Source organism: Rhipicephalus sanguineus, chromosome 5, assembly GCF_013339695.2.
Source record: "Rhipicephalus sanguineus isolate Rsan-2018 chromosome 5, BIME_Rsan_1.4, whole genome shotgun sequence".
Classification (NCBI taxonomy): domain Eukaryota; kingdom Metazoa; phylum Arthropoda; class Arachnida; order Ixodida; family Ixodidae; genus Rhipicephalus; species Rhipicephalus sanguineus.
Genome location: NC_051180.1, coordinates 159,344,661 through 159,365,152, shown reverse-complemented (window position 1 = coordinate 159,365,152; position 20,492 = coordinate 159,344,661). Strand labels below are relative to the sequence as shown.

Sequence of the window (20,492 nt, the reverse complement as noted above, 5' to 3'; positions counted from 1 at the left end):
GTCGGCTGCAAATCGAGCGGAGAGAGGGGAACCTCCGGTAGCTCGGACGGGTCGCACTTGCTTGGTTTCCCCATTGCACGCGCGGCAAGCGGGGTTCTTCTCTCTCGTGCCCCTTGGTCGTCTTGGAAAGCAAGCATGCATTCCTGCTGCATTGTGAGCTGTCACAAAGGTTTAAAAATACCGAAGAGCCGAAAACTGCCCGTAAAGTTACGGAGCACGTGCGACAACGTAGACAATAAACAACCAGGGGCCGCAGCAAGTGGAAGTGATCGAGCTCGCCGATGACGTCAATTGCTGACGTCCTGTCACGTTGCCAAATTGGGCAGAGTCATGACGATGGGCTACGCCTTCCCCTCCCTGTGGCTGAGAAGGGTGGCGAGGCCGCGCGAAAATTTGAAACCAGCTGAAACGGATGTTCTAACCTCTGTAACTTCCTTATTATAGCACGTACTTGCAAAATTCTTGCGGCAACTTGTTCACAATGCAAAAGTGCGCATATTTCTCTTCATTACAATTTCTGGACCTCGGGGTTGAGTACTCCTGGAAACTAACTAACAAAATGGCGGCACTCATGTTGGCAGTCGAAGGCAGCATGGCTCCATTGGAAGCCGAAATGTCTTCCCAAAAGCGAGTCATCTGGCCTTTCTCAACAACAGAGACGCTGACACGAGCAACAGTCCATCAAACCAAACCACGCACCAAACACGTTGATACCAAATGTATCAAGCAACGGATTGTCGTGGCTTTCGCACCGACCGCAAGGTGACTTCGGCCATAGTTGCGAGACTAGCCCTTACTTATGCCAGACATTATCAAAACACTTGATGGGATACGCTCGCGGACTGCAGGTGCAAGAATGAAGGATTTATTTTGAATAAAATAAATTGTATTTGCCAGTATACTTATGAAAATCAGCTAAACGTTTGTATTTCTAATCGTGAAACTGAGTGTCATGTCATGTGGCCTGCTTCACAGACCCATTCTAAGGACAACTTTTCACGTGTAACATGTGCCAACCGGAGATGGCGCTAACTGTAGTTTACTCCGGTTAACTGAGGCTTGTCGTAACTGAGGTTAGCATGCCTGTGTAACTAGGGTGTAAGTATTGTAGCTTAGGGACCTTATGTGATATTGTCTGCAACAGGGATATCATGTGCCCTTACAGTTTTCAACAAACGTATAGAAAATATATGTATAGAAAAAGTGTGTGTAAGATTTGAAAAGCTGTGCGCAATCCTCAGGCACTCTGTCACATTTCTGCAGTAGTATAGAAATTGCATATCACCGCACAGCGCAATCTGTGTGAAGCAACGCATGTGATTTGAGGGACTGATACAATTGCGACATAGATTTTGAACAGGAAGTGAATAAGATGGTGTCTGCTGAGCACGAGTGTTCTTGGGGAAAGTAATGGACAGACAGTTTTAAACTTCTGACCTTACTAGCACGGCCAGATCTAACAGTCAAATCTGGGTTGCACCATGTCATTCAGGCAACAAGACAACTTAGTTGAATTATAAGTTTCTTTAAACGGAGGTTTTTATGTGTTGGCAGCAACAATTCTCTTCTAGCTTAGAACCATCCTAGTGAGCTGTATCTTGTCAGCAAGCATGTGCAGTTGAGTTCAGTCAGAATATCACTTTATAATTATGAAATCAAAAGCACTGGCTTTTGTAGTTGAGATTACATAAAGAAAGAAGAAAAGAGAGAACTGAGACGGTCAACTTTGCTGGCAAGAAATTTCTCAAAAGCTAAAACATAAGGCAAGCTTTCCAGACATTGCTTAAAGGGGTGGTGCCATCAAATTTCGAGGCTATAACAAGCCTGTTGTGGGTTTCCTCTGTATGCAAGGACATTCCACCCGAAGGGTCGGACACAGCAAACGTTTAGAATATATTTTAATTCACTTCCAAAGTGTACCTAAATGCCCATTCTCCTGATCGAAACCCATCGCTAGCACGCCAACACTGACGTAGATCTGTAGGATGGGCAACGAAAGTTGTAGTGACGTCACACCAAATCTGCTGTAGTAACGTGATTGTCCTCCGGACCTCCGCCACTTCCGCAACGTACGTACCGGCTGTAGTGAACTAGAATATATTCTAATTCACTATAGTACCGGCAAAACATCGGTTGCTACATCACTTGCCGAGTTTCGATCACTTCCTGGCTAAGTGCGTCACAGCCATGTGTGGTCACGTGACCACGCCTCCTACACTTCGTCACTGCCCAACCTCAGCGCCCAGAAACCGAAACCGAAAGTTATCCACATCAAAAGGCGTTAATAAATTATTTAGCGAGAATGCATGAATTTTGGTGCGTGCATCATGCTTCCTGGAGCTATAGGAAATGCTTACAGCAAAGAACGCGCAAGCCACAAATTTGGTGGCACCACCCCTTTAACAAAAGTGATTGTTCGAAGTTCTGAACAGCAAAGGAGAAGAGCGCTGTCGGCTTTTTTTTTTTTTCCTGCACTACAGACATGTGGAACCTGCTAGTGCACTTCTCTAATGCCTCATTTTACCCAAGATATATAGAGGACTTAAAGGGGGCCACTAAAGAGAAAAATGATTTTCCTCGAATGAGTAAATTACTCTTTCACGGTACCAAGTCTAGTCTCTCGGTGCGTGAGAAAGTGCACAAAAAGAAAGCGCAGGTGGCGACAGCACCTTGAAGTTCCCACAGCAGTCGCTGTGACGTCATAGATTTTGACGGCGTCTGCTAAGGCCTGCGTAGTTCCTAATAGGTAAAACTGAAATGTGTTGCCTTTTGAGGCGGCCGTTCATTAAGCTAATGTCGAAAAAGTATGAAAAAGCACTTTGAAATCCGTGACGTCACCATCAAGAGATTTCAGCGGGAAATTTAAGTGAAACTTTTGCCATTGATTTTGTCATCGATTGATAAAATTATGGTGGTGAAATTAATGGCACTAGAGTTTTCAAAGTATAATTTATCAGTCTAAACTAGTGTATTGTTTCACTTTAGTGACCCAGAAACAGCAGCTAGTTAGTGTTAAAGGGATACTAAAGAAACTTTTGCTGCCAAGGTTTTCAGCCAGATTGATAGATTGGGTGCTGAAATCGATAGACACAACCTTCATTTCAGGCAGAAACTAGAGGAAAATAATAAATTTAATGCGTTTTTCACAAACTGCCTCATCTAGTGGCCGCGCTGTGACCTAGAGGAGTTTATGTTTGGTGACGCTACTATTTGGAAAGGGGCATGCTAGCAATGCGAGCCGTCGTCTGCGTCTTTCAACCCGCTTATCTCCCACTACGGTTCGCAGAACCACTACGAATAGCACCGGCAGCGAACAATGCTCCCAGCTGGGGTAAAGCATCCGCGCTTTTGTGGAAAGGGGAGAGTGGGATGAAAGGAGAGAGGAGGACGGGAACACATGCACCCTGCATATGCCTCGATGAATGTGACGTCATGGCTCGCGTTCACGTGCAGCCGCCGTGCGCTGACAGTCCACCAAAAATACAACCAAATGTTCAAAAATACATGAAATAAACTCTGTTTATCAGAACAGTTGCATCTTCCAAATAGATTTTCGATGTTTTCGTCAGTTTTTCCAATGTTCGTTCAGTATCCCTTTAACATGCGGGTTGGTTACACCATTCCTTCCAGCCTTTGCTGTCCACACTGTCTAGGTATTTATTGTGCAGTTTTAATAGTGCTACTAGAGTACCAGTGGAAAGGCAGCCATCTTGGTTGCGGCAAGTTAGACATATCTGGAAGGCCTGCTTATGGAATTTTGAACGCAACATATTCTCGGGCGTCTTCCACTGAGTAACTTGGTACGATGGCGCTTATGATAGCGATGATAATTTCTGACCAAAGTTAACTTGAATTTGACCTCTCTCTCTCTTTCGAGCAGAGGCCTTTTTTCAGCTAGCTGTCATGTTTGCTTTTACACTAGCAGCACTGGCTGATGTCAGCTATCAGTTGTTATAATGACAACATTGCCTTCATTCAACCTCAGTCGAGTCCAGTAGACTCTCATTGAATGGAACCTGAAGGGACCAAGAAAATGTGTTCCGTTTAACAGGAGTTCCCTTTAGTGAGAGATGAACTGGGTTGCAGCATTCTGGTATGAAATCAATCATATTAGGGGCAGTTGTTCCATTTAAGCAGCAGTTCTGTTTAATTAAGAGTCTACTGTAATTAAGTTTGTCATTTTTTCGCATATTGTTTGTTTGCTTATGAACCTGATGATTGTCTTTTTCAGGTCACTCGTGCATCTGGGAGCTCCCAACAATGGGCTCCAAGACCTGGACCGTTTTCATTTACATCATCGTCTTCATTTGCCTCATGTGTGCCCTGCCGGTCGTCATCGTGGGACTGTTATGGCTCAGACGTAGGATACGTCTCTGCAGGTCCAGGCGATTGTCCGACGGTGTCGGACTCATCAACATTTAGACACGGTACATTTCCGTTTAGCTTTTTCCTTTTTTTTACGAGCACTTAATCTCGTCCAGCAGGTGCCAAGCTTTTATTGTTTGCAAGTTGCGTTTTTACAACCTTTTAATCTTCGCACACCGTCATTTGTTGTTGCCGCTTTTAACCTTAATTTTTACCCGAACGTATTTTTCTAACATTTACACTGTAACTAGGAATGCATTTACACTGCAATAAAGGTGGTCTGTTACACACCGTGTTGTTTATTTTGTGCATTATGTATACAGCACAACCCCTCTAATACATTTTTCATGGGACTGCAAAGAAAAGTGCACTTGCCGGGAAACATAAAGTGACATATATGGTTAAAATCTGGAAAAAGTGCTGCTAAATAATAACACACATACACTGAACACAGCTGTGCCTGGCGTTTCTTTTGTGCCGCTGCCCAAACCAGACCCTTTCTGAGCACTATGATGGCCTTGTGGCAGTCCACATCATCAAACTGATTGACGCACCTCCTCGGCACATCCGGTGCAGTGACACTTCACAACGTATCGTATGGAAAGGGGATTGAATACATGGGTGTCTGTGGATGGTTTGCTGGGACCAGATGCCAGAAATGTTATACTGTGGAAAATGTGTAAGTGAGGAACATACAAGGGGTGTTCTACTGTAACTGGAAAAGGCCTCTTTACAGGGCGGGCTAAAGTGGAACATAGGGTTACGAGACAGTGTTCCCTTATTCCGGGCTAGGTTTGGGCATTGCACAGTTTTGCCGACCACACAGTGATTAATGCATCTGCAACATACGTACACAGAGGTAAGCAGTGGGAACAACACAAAATTCGAATACGAGCCAATGCATTCATTTTTCTGAAGGAGCTGTTCTGCTTGTCTGCAGACAGCCAGCATTAGTGCAAAATGTTTTGGATTTCCTGTAAAATGTACAGGGAACAATTTGTCCTGCTTCACAGCAAAATAAAATTAAGAGAAAGCAGGATGAGGGTAGTGTCAGATGGATTTAGGCTGTGGCTCCACCTATGGGAGAAGAGATGGGGGAAGGAAAAATAACCAGTCTGGCATAACTGTAGAAGTCTGTGGAGTGATGATGGGAAATGATCTCACATACCATCCCTACATAGAATGGTGCAAGGGGCACAAGGGTCTAAGAGGAAACGTTGGGGCTGATAGTTTAGCACAAGAATGAAGATGCTGAGCTACTATTGGTCATACTTACCTCCGCCCACAGAACATCCTGCCACGCCACTATAGTCGGATGCAACTGTAGAAGTCTGCGGCTTTTCCTCCTCAAAGGCACACAAGCCTGCACCAGTGGGTGCGTACTGCAGACTGACGTCATGAGCTGAACGTCCGGTGACCCTGCATTCGGAGAACATTGCCATGTGCATGAGCGGGACTATTTTGTAGTCGTGGAAGCGATTGGCTGCCACACTTTGGTCGTCTAGGTGAGGCCTCTCCAGACTTCTTAAGTTGTATCCAACTATGCGAACAAAGAGACAGATGTGGTTCACCCATTGGGACGATAAACAGGGTCATGAAAGGATGCAGTGCCGCTTCCAGATGAACAAATACACCTCTACGTGTACTCGGGATACACTCAACACCAGGGGTTGTGGTGCAGTGAATGCTCTTTAACATGAGAGTGGGCAAGTAGATTCCCACATGTATACAAACAGCCACCTAATCACCCAAAACCTCTAGTAAATAGGCAGTGGGAGGCATGGCCTGTGGATGAGGGGCTTAAGGTCCAGCTGGTGCACTCCTGGACCAAGCCCCACGAGCTGCACAAGGAACCCCATATCAGCATCCTTTTTTCATTCATTTTATTCAATAAAGTTTTTCTTCTCTGTCCTCGCATAGATGCATATCCGTCATGAACAATCTAAACAGACCTTCTTTGTCCCTGATAACGGCATCGCGCACGGAACTGAATGCAGACCAGGCTACCCCCATCTGGCAGTTCTACAGGCAGCATGATAACACATCTTCTGGGAATTCAGCCAAAGTCACGCAGGTATGTTGGTGCATATCTTAGTTTCAGGATTTTCATCCTAGCGACCCCCCACCTTCGTTTGGTCGAGTTCGTCCAAAGGCAACATGAAAAAAACACCAGGCCTGCGCTAAAACCGCAGCACAGTCACAGCGAAAGCTGGAAGAGCGGCGTTTCTAGAGCCCGTTAAGCTCTCTTGGGACTACAATACGAGTACACTAGAAAGGTACCCACTACGCCATAAATCACAATTTTTGTGAAGTTTGGAAGCACCTACTAAGCCATTATTCTTCATTCTGCGGAGAAGCGAGGCACCAGCTACACCTCTGTAAGGCATTATGTGCACTTTGTTCACGCGACGACTGATGACGACGAAGAATTATGGCTCAGCCCTTTGTAATGGGTTGGAATCTTTAAACGGCCCACCAGTTATGTAACTTGCATTGGGTGACGCCCGGTCGCTATTTCCCTCTCCTGTCATGCTGTATAACATACGTTGACGTGGGAAAGAGACGGGGGGGGGGGGGGCTGAAGAACTTTACTGAGACCCCGAGGAAATGGATCATGCGCTTATGGGCTTCCTTGGCAACCAATACAAGTGCCCTTGCGAGGAACCCACTACGCTATAAATCATTGTAATTTTACTGAGACCCAGAGGAAGTGGATCATGCGCATATGGGCTTCCTTGGTAACCAATACAAGTGCACTTGCGAGGAACCCACTACGCTATAAATCATTGTAATTTTTTAGAAGTATGGCAGCAGGCACTCTGCCATTTTTCGTCATTCTACGGAGAGCATTGGTACCTGCTCAACCCATGTAAGGCATTATGCGCATTTTGTTGATGCTGTGCCTGATGACGATGAAGAATTATGGCAGGGTCCTTTGTAATGGGTTGGAAGCATTCAACAACCTACTCGTTGCACAGTTGGCATTGTGTGACGCCTGGTTACAGAATTCGCGTTGTGTGACGCTTGGTGCTTATTTTACTCTTCTACCACGCTATATTGCGTATGCTAATGTGGTTCCTTCCCGACATGAAGCCTGTATAGGACCTTTTAGCAAAGCGGTTTCAAGCACCGGCATGGCTCAGAGGTTGAATACTGGGCTCCCACGCAGAGGGCCCGGGTTCGAACCTTGTTCCATCCTGGCATTTTTACAGCGAAAGCTGTTATGAGATCATTTCACCGGCCGTTTTTGGCGCCGTAGTTGTCCGCCGCCGCCGCCGGTGTCCGTAACCAGTATCGCTCGAAATAAGAAGAAAAACGAAATAAGAAAAAAATTCCAGGATGGAACGAGGTTCGAACCTGGGTCCTCTGCGTGGGAGCCCAGTATTCAACCTCTGAGCCTTGCCGGTGCTTGAAACTGCTTTGCAAAAAGGTCCTATACAGGCTTCATGTCGGGAAAGAACCACATTAGCAGATGCAATATAGCATGGTAGAACAGGAAAATAAGCACCAAGCGTCGACCAATGCGAATTCTGTAACCAGGCGTCACACAATGCGAATTGCGCAACGAGAAGGTTGTTGAATGCTTCCAACCCATTACAAAGGGATCTGCCATAATTCTTCATCGTCATCAGGCACAGCATCAACAAAGTGCGCATAATGCCTTACATGCGTTTAGCAGGTACCAACGCTCTCCGTAGAATGACGAAAAATGGCACAGTGCCTGCTGCCCTACTTCTCAAAAATTACAATGATTTATAGCGTAGTGGGTTCCTCGCAAGTGCACTTGTATTGGTCGCCAAGGAAGCCTATAAGCGCATGATCCACTTCCTCAGGGTCTCAGCAAAATTACAATGATTTATAGCGTAGTGGGTTCCTCGCAAGTGGACTTGTATTGGTGGCCAAGGAAGCCCATAAGCGCATGATCCATTTCCTCGGGGTCTGAGTACAGTTCTTCGACCCCCCCCCCCCATCTCTCTCCCACGTCAACGTATGTTATACAGCATGACGGGAGAGGGAAAGAGCGACCGGGCGTCACCCAATTCAAATTACATAACTGGTGGGCCGTTTAAAGATTCCAACCCATTACAAAGGGCTGAGCCATAATTCTTCATCGTCATCGGTCGTCGCTTCAACAAAGTGCACATAATGCCTTGCAGACGTGTAGCTGGTGTCTCGCTTCTCCGCAGAATGACAAATAATGGCTTAGTAGGTGCTTCCCAACTTCACAAAAATTGTGATTTATGGCGTAGTGGGTATCTTTCTAGTGTACTTGTATTGTAGCCCCAAGAGAGCTTAACGGGCTCTAGAAACGCCGCTCTTCCAGCTTTCGCTGTGACTGTGCTGCGGTTTCAGCGCACGCCTGGCGTTTTTTATTATTTAGCTTTTTTTCTTATTTCGAGCGATACTGGTTACGGACACCGGCGGCGGCGGACAACTACGGCGCCAAAAACGGCCGGTGAAATGATCTCATAACAGCTTTCGCTGTAAAATGAAAATGGAGCGATTACGTGCTTCTCGCAATGGCCTGCCTTTTGTCCTTGGCTTTCCGGGAGTCAAAATGAGAAGTAAACATTTCTTGGAATGCAACATCGGGGCCCTTCGGCTGCCATTATCGTCAAAAACATGCGCGGCCATAACCCAGCTCTTTAAACAATGACGGGGCAGGTCTCGCTGACTAAAAGTATGGGGCTGACTTTGCGCCCCCCTCAGATGATTTGGGGCGGGGGGGGGAGGGGTTGCCCCCCCCCCCCCCATGCCCCCCTAGTGAGCACGCCATTGTGTCTAGGTTTCGACAACCTTGCCTCATCCATGTTCGAAACTTCTTAATTTTTGCGCTCGTACATAAGGTGCCTCCTCCCACACACAAGGAGCGGTGACACTCAAGCGGGGATGCCAGGACGATGCCAAATGGCAACGATCGATCTACTTCGTTCAGATGCAAGCCAGGGAAAACAATTGAGCATGTTCGAATTTCAGCGCTCGTCAGTCCCAAGCAGACGAAGCAAAGAGAGAAGTACTGCAAGGGCCGTATTTTGAAAACGGCTGAGCATGCGAGTTGATCGGTGTACTACCATGAAGAGGAAGCGCTTTACAAAGGAGCAGTGCATCTGAATACTGCGTGGAGGAAGCGAGGAACACCACGCAGTAACGTAGCAACGAGAAGACTTCGTCCCCACGAGCGAATAAAATAGTAACGCCAAATTGAAGCGGCGTCTCTTTCCAGGCATCACCATGGTCGCCGCCATCATCGTCGTCGTCATCATCATCAACTGACAAGCGGCATTGCGTTATCTTTTTCATAATCCGAGGCATTCGCATTGCAGAGGAATTCACGCGCTGTCGTGCTGCAGTAGCTCGCGGTGCACGCGCACGTAATATCACGCGATGGCTCCTAAGAAAAAGGGACCCTTCTACTTTCTCATGCGAGAGCTTCAGAACGAGCGTAGGGAACGCAACCTGCCGTGTACACTAGACGCTGTCCGAGAAGAAGCGGGCGAAAGGTGGAAGGTATGCCGGCACTTTGTCCATGCACGCGTATTTTGCTTTTTTCTTTCGGTCCCATTGACTACAATGTGTATGCGAAGGTTTTGCTTATTACGCGCCGAACACAACGGCGCTGTCAGTGACGTCGCGCGTGGCGCGAGCACGCCTCGCGTTCTTTTGTGTCACGAGCAGTTTCGAAACGTGAACGCGGAGGTTCGTCGTTCTTCGTCATGCGTTGCTGTGGTTCTTTCTACTGCCCGTACGTGTTGAGAAGTCGTTTGACGTAAATGCCTGGTTACTGCACTGCCGTTGACTGCTATCGTTGCTGCTTTTACGAGCTCTAACTGAACGTTGTTTTGCAGTCGTTGACAGAAGAGGAAAAAGCTTATTACGAGTCGATGGCGAACGACTTCAAAGAACGGGAAAAGGGATCACTGGAAAACAAATTCACCTCTGATGGGCGTAGCATTGCCGTGAGTAAACACGCCGACATGCTCTTCTTTCTCTCTCATTTCATCATGCGAGAAGTTAGTTCGCATGTAGTACCGTCAATTGAACGAGATAGGTTTTCGATGCTAGTGTTTTTTTTTTTTTTTGTCATTGAGAACCTTTGTTCGCGAACTGGGGGTTACGAGCTGTACTGTACTGTACTGCGCTGCATTTGTTCGTCGTTGTGCTAGCAATTTCAGCGTGCATGTACTGTACAGTGCGACTCGAACCTCAGTAGAGGTGTCAGTCGGCCACTTTGGTCGCCGTCTTTCAGGAGGAGATAGCTGAAGCCGCTGTGCGAATACGTATGGTCATGTTGCCGACTCTGTACCCAGCATCTTAACTAGCTGCTGTGTATGTTCACGTAGTTGACATCTTGCCACTCTAGCAGAGTGGGATTTTTGTGTTGACATACCTTGTTTTGCTTGCTCAGGTGATGTATTCGTTTTGAGTTCACTAAGCAGGTGCATTGTTTTCAGAGTGTCCTGAAAGAAGAGGATGAACGGGTACGACAACGTAGAGATATGATAGACAGCATTCATAGATACGTCGATGATATTGGAACAGTGGATGGTACGCATCGTCTTATTACAAATCTTGGCCCTGCCAGTGTAGCTTACAGTAGCAGCTTTGTCATTGTTACGGCTATTTGTTGTCATCGTTGTTTTGCTCGACTAGAATTTGAGCAGCTTAACCCTCCATGACTTGCTCCTTTCTTTTTTTGCCATCTAGAAATAAAGAAGTTTCCGTTTTACATCGTGTCGACTAACATCCTCTGTGAAGCCAACGGAATATATTACCCATTAGAAATTGGCCTCATCGAATATTCTATAGAACAAGGCTTTATCAGAGCCTATCACAGGTTCATCGACCCAGGTATGAAGTTTGCTTCTTTTTGATTTCACAAGAATGTCGATTGCCATTCTGATATTAATTGCCGGTAACTTATTCTCAGGACCCATACCACTTGGTTTTGCCAGCGCTGCAAAAGACCACAGTAAGTCCGCTGCCATCCTTGTCATGTTCGAGTTGGCAATGAAAGCATTGTTTTGAAAGTAACATTTTAGCAGTCTGAAATGATGCCCCAGTTCTTCTGCCTAATTCGCAGATGTTTCATGGGTGTGGACACTGGCATAAAAGACGTATTGGAGATAACGCGACAGGCGACTTTACAAGTCACGACCATCTTCTTCGGGATGCTTAAATTGGGATGGTTCTGGTATTTCCCATTAACCCTTTCAGGTGCTTTGTACACATCAACGTACGCAACTTATTTTTGCTATACTCGGGGACAGCTCATCTTGGGAGTGGAGCGAAAGCTATGGAGGCGGGGCTTCTGTACATACGTGAAACTTCGCTGGTAGTACAGCAGCTTGCAGCGGACTTCAATTCAGTTTTGGATTTGCATGCTTGCAGCATTCATGAGTTTAGAAAAAAACATATGCCTGAAAAATGTGAATGGGAAGAGACATTTCGATTGTTTAGTGTCACATATCGTATATTTTTCTGGGAGAACTGAACAATATTGCAGCTGCACGTGGACCAACTGACGTCAGAGACGCCATATTTACTACGGAGTATAGGCATGCAGAAAACGTGCTGCTGTTTAAATGCAAAAACAAAGAATAACTTCTTATAAATTAAACAATAACTTTATTTTACCTACTGCTTCCTGTAACTGTTTCTCATAACGTAGTATTTATTTGAGCAAGAGAAATGAAAAAAATTATCGATAAAATTGGGAACTATTTCTTAGCGCTCTAGCAGGCATGTGTTTGGGTTCTGTAGCTTCCACAGCTTTGCCAAAGAAAGTTGTCCCCCAGTACAGTTGCATTGACTAGTGGCTGAGACCGTGACCACAGATTTTGACAGCATCTATCAGGTTCTACGTAGTTCCTAATCGGTAAAAATGTAGTACATTGTCTTCTGAGGGAGCCAGAAACGTAACTTACCAAGTTTCAGGAAATTTCCTTGAGCTAATGTGGCCAAAATTGGAAAAAGAACACTGAAATCTGCTGCTTTGCTATTGGTGATTTTGGCGTGAAATTTAGAAGTGAGGCTTTTTACATCGATTTTCTCATCTATTACTAAACGTATGGTGGTGAAATCAATGGCACTATAGTTTTATGCTCTGAAAACTTTAGTGTTGTTAATTTAACCACCATAGGTTTATTGGCTCGTGTACTTAGATTTAGGTGTAGTTAAGGAACACCAGATGGTCGAAATTTCCGGAGTCCTCCACTGTGGCGTACCTCAAAATGATATCGTGGTTTGGGACATAAAACCCCTGATTATTACCATAGGTTTATTAATAAAAGAGAAAATCAGTGTCAAAAGTTCCACTTTTAAATTTCTTGCCAAAATCTTTAAAACGTGACGACACGGATTTTGATATTTTTCCGAATTTTGGGCACAATGGCTCAACAAAATTTCCCGAGACTTGGTGTGTTAAGTCTCTGGCTCCCTCAGAAGACAAGGTACTTATTGTTTCACTTTAGTGTCCCATTAATCTTTTTTTATTCGTTGTGCTTAGGCGAGAACACGCATGGAATCCCCATTACGGGTTTTGAAGAAGGTACGACAGACTACCGGGCCGTTGTGCGTGACCTGATGGCCTACCTCCGGCTCTCCCTGGACGATCCAGCTCTGCCGCCACTCTTCTGCATGCTGGACCACATGCCACAGGCCGACGGCTGCTTGCGGTGGCTCGAAAGACAAGCGAGTGAGTGTGTTTCGTCTGTGGCTCACCTGATCACTTTGTCCTGTACAGACTTGGCAGTATTGAAAGGGAACCTGAAGTGTCCAGGAAATTACTTTATTTACTCAAAAATAGGTTGAGCACGAATATATTAACCCTTATATATCATGCACTAGGAAAAATAAAACTTTATTAGAATGTCGGTCGATCCATATCTTTTGAGAAATGAAAAAATTGGAACATGACCCACCTCTGTTTACAATAAGCACGGCTTATTTAAGAGTAAGCGTGCACAAAAACCCATTACGTGTCAGTTTTTTGCGAGCAAAAGCATGGCCTTTGAGATCTGTGTCTTTCAACTGTTGTCAAAGACAGAATCTCATACAGTGATCATGGTTCTGTGGATGACGCCGTTCTAATTCCTACGGTTTTATTGACAAAAGATCTTGACGGAGTGTGCCGGCATGTGCAGCTTCGGTGGCCGAGTCGTAACTTTAGTCGGTAGCATTCACGAAGGTTTATTAGAAAGTTCATAAGCTATTCATCCTTTTTATCTTTGTGGTGTGTCAATTTACTGCAAATGCACATATGTAAAGTACCAGTGTACTTGATGCGTGTGCACTGCTTGAATGCCAGTAGGTGTGCAAGTGGAGCTCCCTTAGCTCGGTACTTTTGCTAGCTTTGATCATGAATATATAGGTCAAGCTTCCTTGGTCGTGAATATAGGTTGACAGCTAATTATAGGTGACATTTCCAAAAAAGTAAGGTCAAGCTATAGTATTCGAATAAATACGGTGTGTTCTGTTTAACAGGAATTCGGTTTACTGAGAGATGAACGGGGGTGCAGAATTCAAGTAAGAGACCAATCGTGTGAGGGGCAGTTGTTCTACTTAAGTGGCAGATGCGTTTAGGAGACTTCGTTTACTGAGAGTTCACTGTAATTACTGCATTTACTCGCATTATTTCACCTATGAATTCTGTAATAAAAATTTGGTTTCTTTTTCATCTTGCATGATCATCGCACCTCAAAGTTAGTCATGACGATGGCGGGTGTTGCCGTTACGACGACATGTGTTCGTTTTGCAAATAGTACACTGACACCTAGCTTTGTACCATTTTGCCACGAATGCAATATACAAGTTAAGCATCTGCCGTGGAAAGCTATTGAGCTTGCGTTCGAGGATGGCACTATCCCACGTCATTTCTCTGCGACAGGCTCACCAAACCTCGAAACAGTCGGCAAGGACCTGTGGACGCGTGGGAATGAGCGCAGAAGCATTGTCAATGGCCTCGCACACGCAACCTCTGTGACACCGCGCGTAGTGCAGAAATCGACAACACTGTTTTCATTGCCGTCGCCAAATTACCAACGCGGTATAAGATTGCACAATGTGTTAACTTTTTTTTTTCGGTCCGGTGTGATCACTGGCTAGTCTGAGCCTCGCGATAAATGCTTCCTCTTTCATTGCATATGATCAGATGACTGTTTCACTTGGCTCCCCATATGCTGCTAAGCGATTCCAGTTTCGAACTCGTGAAAACAAGTGTCTGTTTGCTGCTATTTACATTGCGTAGTTGACCAACAAAGGTATGGTGGATTAGCTTTTTCTATAGGCAAGCACTCTGCCGGTAGTGTGAGTAGCTACAAGCTGAAGTTCACACACCTAGAGAATTTCATTAGACCTGCTTTTATCGTAATTATTTTCTTATTTTTCCTGCTTTCCGATGCAGTCGTATGTGAGGAGGGTGGGATCAGGAAGGTGAAACTTTAGGCTTTCGAATGATGCCAAGATGGCGGCGTTTCGCGATGGGAAAGCAGAGAGATGCCTCCATGAATTTTGGTTGTTGCGTGACCTTGAGCTGTCTTCAAGTTATCCGCGCCGAATAAAATAATTTTTCGGGCACAGTGCAGTTTCAGTTAAATCACTTTGATAGTGTGTAGTGCGAATAAAAGTCATTTTGGATAAAGGCATTGAAGATGCCTAAATGGATGGCTCCTTGCTTCCTCCCCTCTTTCGTGTTTTGTGATTTGTACCGTCGAGCAAAGTCAGTCTGTACCTTTAATGCAAAGATAGGCCTTCTTCAGCCTGAATGTTTGGTTAACTGCACTGTAGCCATTGTAAAAATTCTGAGCTGCAACTTGATTCTTCTTGTGAGAATACTATAACCCTGCTTAATGATCGCACCCCCAAATATTTCACTTAGAAAAAAGTTGCGATCATTATGCGAGTAAATACGGTAAATTACTTTTTGCTGTAATGCGTAATGCAAAGGATTACTCTTGTGTGCTGGTAATTTAGTAACCTAATAAATTGCTTCAAGCAAGTAATTTTGTGAAAATTACTTATTTCTTTCCCAATTATTTTTGAATAAAACATAGCTTGTACGCTTCCCTTACGGCATAGAAAAATTTGCCAACAAAAAAAGAAACATAGAAATGACAAGTTAATCTGAGTGTCAATCCTCAAGCATAGGAACGAGGTGGCTGCTTCTGCAATGCACCAGAGATATGTAGCTTCATTGTATGAGCGCTGACTGTACGCGAGTTAGTGCATGAATGGTGATCATTTTAAAAAGTAATTTGGAAGCAATTTCATTACTTCTCAAGAATAATAGTAATGTAATGGCATTATTTTGGCCAGCTGCAATTTGGAATGTAATATACCTACATTAAGAAATTCTATAAAAGCACTGTATTCACTCGATTCTAAGGAGCCCCTTTTTTCATGGTTGGGACACCAAAAGTGAAGGGAGGTGCTTAGATTTTAAAAATTTAGCACGACCGCACACCCCCTAACCCCTTTTCGTGGCACTATTTTGACGAGATAGGCTTGAGAAATCGGATTTTATTTGACAAACAGTAAAAAGAAAAGTGGGTGCAGACAGTGAATGCGCCACTTGCATCGTGCTCAGTCACTCACTCTCACTGCCCCTGAAGTCCATTGCACCACTTGAGTCGCCGCTCTCGGTGTCTCACAGCAGATAGTCTTTAATGCTGTCCTAACACTTAATAAATGACTTCACGATAATGCCAACTTTGATCCACTTCCACGCATCCGAAACCCATGTTGCTATTGCTGACGGGCACGCTTTCTGCAGCTTTATTGTCTGCGTATTCTTCCAATTGGGGTTCCGCACCCACTTTTCGTACTCTTGTCGAAGGTTGACCTGAAGTGATTTCATCGAAATGTCCAGGGGTTGTAATGCTGGTGTCAAAAAATAACAACAAAGAATCACACAGCCGTCCTGTTAGCACGTTGTTCTGTTCACTTCGTACCTTTGTTTTTTTATCTTTCTGTAACTGTGATTTTCTCTTGTACTCTGGCGTTGACATCTTAAGGAAAAGATTTATTTTTGGCATGTTTCTTCTTTTGAGATTGATATATGGCGGAAACTTGTGGCTGTCTGCTGTTACGCACTACATCAATGTGACATATTGCTTTTCACACCCTGTCGTCTTCACCTTCACTTCCCGGGATGCTCTGCCACGGTAGTCTAGTGGTTATGGCACTCAACTGCTGACCCGAAGGTCGCGGGATCAAATCCCGGCTGCGGTGGCTGCATTTTCGATGCAGGTGAAAATGTTCGAGGCCCGTGTACTTAGATTTAGGTGCACGTTAAAGAACCCCAGGTAGTGAAAATTTTCCGGAGCCCTCCATTACGGCAGTCTCTCATTATCATATCGTGGTTTTGGGACGTTAAACCCCAGATATTATTATTATCACTTCCCGAGATCCTGCTTCATTAACTGTGCTGGCCCTCAGCATGTCGAAAAACACCAGCTTCCCATTCCCATTGCTGATCTGGCCAAGCTCGTAGCTGTTTTTCCCTGTGGAGTTTCATGACTTACTGCTGAAAAGCAATAAGTCAGTCTTCAGAATAGCCTGCCAGCTTTCTGGCGTATTGTTGTCTGGCATCTCAAAGGAAATCCATTTCTCCTTATGATGTGCTCTACCCAGCCTCAGCTTGCACGAAACACCGTGCAGAGAATCTGTATTCTTCTTGCGATCTCAATCGCTTTCACCTGGATGGCATCTGCAGTGACAGACATCGTTCACTGCAACCAAACCGTCCAATGTATTCACCGCAACCAAACTCGCAGCCTTCCTCTTCAAGTCAGGGGTGTGGGCCTTGCGCAGTCTTGTAAACTTCTTGCGTGTCATGGTGCCTTGAAAAATCTGGTCTGGGTGCTTCCTGAACTTGCCGATGCAGGCTTGGTCCATGGCGAATTCCATGGCGGCACTGGTTGCCATTATCTTCGGCTAATGCAATTACAGCTCGCTTGAACTGCAAGCTGTAGGAAGCTCTATTCGTACTCAGATTGACATCTTTTAGAGCTTTCAGGCAACTGACTAACATAGCAACATGTGCCCGGAACTGCCAAGTGCCTGCCAAGCACCACCGCCATCTGTGCCACCACCTCTTGTCGGAACCCAGTAACACGACACATGGCCTCTGAGATTTGGTGGCATTGGCTATGCACTCGGAAAAAAAATGGCTGATGCTTAGAATCACGAAAATATGGTAATTAGCACTGCAATTTAATACTTCTCAGGAGTAATTCATAGCCAAGTGATGCTAGCTGAACCTTATTTTCTAATTTATGATGAATAATTGTTTTTTCCGTAGGCTTTTATTATGGTGCAGTAATAGCATTTATATTTTGCTGAATGTGCTACGCTGTGCTGCCGTAGTGTTGCGGTCAAGTTTCAACCGTGCAGTAGATAACTTTTCTCTATTTTTTTCTTAAAGGGTGCGAGCTGGACTTCCCCATCTGGGACATCCTGCCACTTCTGCGTAAGCTGCGAAATGTGGTTGGAGAAGAGATCTCGCATGCAGAGGCAGAGAACATCCTGAACTCGGCATTGTTCGACTACGAACTCAAGTCTCTGTAAGTGCGCTCCTAAAACGTCATTCAGTCAACTGCCAATTTTTCAGACGTGCTTGAAAATTCAGATTTCTTTGCGGTATTGCCGCAAGCCCCATAGAGTCAATGTATAAGAATGTCTGAAACTTCGTATGCTGAAACTCTTTAGCGTTCGATTTCGATTTTTTGGACTTCCTGCTCAAATTGAAAGTCCGAAACAGCATTATTTGAATCAACCACGAATATTGGCACAAGCCTAGAAGTTATATTGATATGATAAGGAGTGCAGGGTGTCTACCGACCGGGAAAACCGGGAATTCTCAGGGATTTTGGGTAGTCTGGAAATACTCAGGGAAAACTCAGGGAAATTGTGCTCCCACCAGGGAAAATCCAGAGTACCGTATTAACTCTATTCTACCGCGCCCTCGATTGTAACGCGCACCCGTTTTCCGCGACCAAAAAAAAAAAAGTTAGGGGTGTGGGAATATTCGAAATTTCGAATATTTTTCGAATAGTGTTTGCTATTCGATTCAATTCGCACTGGAATTTTACTATTCGAACTATTCGAACTTCCGCAAAACAAATACAGTTAACATCCGATTGAAAGTGACCCCTTCAGATTTTCAATATGCTTTACCTCATTACACTGTCGTATTGCGGCAAAGCTGCCTTTCAAGCTCCGTTACGGTCGAACTTAGTCAAGACACAGTCAGCGTCCGATCGAAAGTGGTCCCTAGATTTTCAATGTGCTTCACCTCATTACACTCTCGTATTGTGGAAAAGCTGCCTTTCAAGCTCAGTTACGGTCGAACTTAGCCAAGACGCAGTCAACGTCCGATCGGAAGTGGTCTCTAAATTTTTAATATGCTTCACCTCATTACACTCTCGTATTGCGGCAAAGCTGCCTTTCAAGTTCCGTTACGGTCGAACTTGGCCAAGAGACAGTCAACGTCCACTCGGAAGTGGTCCCTAGATTTTCAACATGCTTCACCTCATCACACACCGGTATTGCGGCAAAGCTGCCTTTCAAGCTCCGTTACGGACGAACTTTGCCAAGACACGGTCAACGTCCGATTATATGTGGTCTCTAGATTTTCAATATGCTTCACCTTATCACACCCCGGTATTGCGGCAAAGCTGCCTTTCAAGCTCTGCTGCGGTCGCAAATGTACTAACTCAAGAAAACGCTGGTTCCAACATGGAGATGAAAGATGTGGCAGAGTTGGGGGCTCAATAATGCTGTTTTGGGCCTGAAATTGAGCAGGAAGTCCGAAAAATCGGAAGCCGAAGCTTTTTAGCATCCGAAATTTCAGATGTTCTTATATATATATCGACGTCTACGAGGCAGATTTGGAACTCCAGACTTGGAGGGAGCACACCCTTGTCCGCCACATCAGTTGGGCTTCCACAGAAGTTGAGAGAGGAGGAGAGGCTGAGGAAATGGCATCTTTGCCTATCACGTCTAAAGTGTTGTCGGCAACACTTAGGTTGCACCAAATCATGTACATAAATGCAATTCGGCCTCTACATTGCCTAATTCTTGATAAGACAACTATGAAACACCCCCCCCGTCAGCGCTTCATCAACCTAGCGAAAGAAACATTCATGTTGCTATCTCATAAGAATATGTTTAGGAATCCTCTCTTTTTTTCTGCAATTTCGCTTTGAAGTATTCGTAAAATATTCGAGAAATACAGTCAAATCTCGTTACAACGAACACCACATTAACGAACATTTCAAATTAACGAACTTTTAAGAAATCCCGTGCCGACTGCTTATAGTTTCAATGTAAAAATATTTCACTACTACGAACTTCAGAATAACGAACATTTCAGAATAACGATCGTTATTTAATTCCCGTGTAATCTTAACAACACCTCAGTACTACGAACTTATATCCCGAAATGCGAGGATTCTTAGATTTCAGTGTATCGGTCATGGCAGTCGGAGCTGTAAGGTAGCAGACGACGCAGCGCGAAGAGCGGACGCCCTCCCGCTAAAACCTGAGATGGCACGGGAGGAGAAAGACGCGGGCGGAGAACTTTTTTTTTTTCCCCCTTCGGTTGCGGAGGGCATAGAGTTTGGCGGAGGGGCGGAGGCGACAACGCATCAGGTTTTGTAGCCCAACCGCATGCATAGCACGCGACTTTCGAGCGAAGGCGACTGCGACAAACGGGCTCCGTCGCGCTGCTCGATTGAAAACTATTGCGCGCACGCAGGCAAATTACGAAAAAGAATTACAGAGTAGATGAATGACAACATGCCAAATTTATTATTGTCTTGTTTGAGATAACGATGCCATAAAAGCGTTTCGGGACTTCCTTTTTTCGCAATCTTATGTTTAACCGCGGCAGTAGTATCTGCTGTGACCCCATGGGGCGCCCGGAAGCGTACGCTGCCTACGCTACGTCGCACTTTGCAAACTGCGTTATGTTGGGGTTAGTCCACGAGGCGCATCTCGACAACGTTTCCTCTTGCTGTCATAGAACGTTTAAGAAAAGCCGCAGCGCCTCACATCGTTGCTTCGCAGGGAGAAGGGCTACCTCACACGACGACGATGTTGACATTGCAGCAAGCTACCACCGAAAC

The 20,492-nt window shown here is 45.1% G+C and overlaps 2 protein-coding genes across 3 annotated transcripts in view; both read left to right on the top strand.

Annotated features, from left to right (window-relative positions):
* The window catches only part of LOC119394381 (beta-secretase), a 50,211-nt gene extending 45,555 nt beyond the window's left edge, over positions 1–4,656 (top strand). For both annotated transcript variants that reach the window (XM_049415768.1, XM_037661678.2), the window contains one exon: positions 4,232–4,656. In XM_049415768.1, the coding sequence (XP_049271725.1) occupies positions 4,232–4,422 (191 nt within the window). In that variant the 3' untranslated portion in view covers positions 4,423–4,656. The remainder of the gene's footprint in view (positions 1–4,231) is intronic.
* A 4,976-nt stretch (positions 4,657–9,632) lies between these two features.
* LOC119394379 (protein maelstrom homolog) overlaps positions 9,633–20,492 on the top strand; it is a 38,754-nt gene continuing 27,894 nt past the window's right edge. Inside the window, exons 1-7 of the mRNA XM_049416069.1 lie at positions 9,633–9,873; positions 10,212–10,322; positions 10,818–10,911; positions 11,071–11,214; positions 11,294–11,335; positions 12,872–13,060; positions 17,789–17,927. Coding sequence (XP_049272026.1) covers positions 9,751–9,873; positions 10,212–10,322; positions 10,818–10,911; positions 11,071–11,214; positions 11,294–11,335; positions 12,872–13,060; positions 17,789–17,927 — 842 coding nt within the window. The 5' untranslated portion in view covers positions 9,633–9,750. The remainder of the gene's footprint in view (positions 9,874–10,211; positions 10,323–10,817; positions 10,912–11,070; positions 11,215–11,293; positions 11,336–12,871; positions 13,061–17,788; positions 17,928–20,492) is intronic.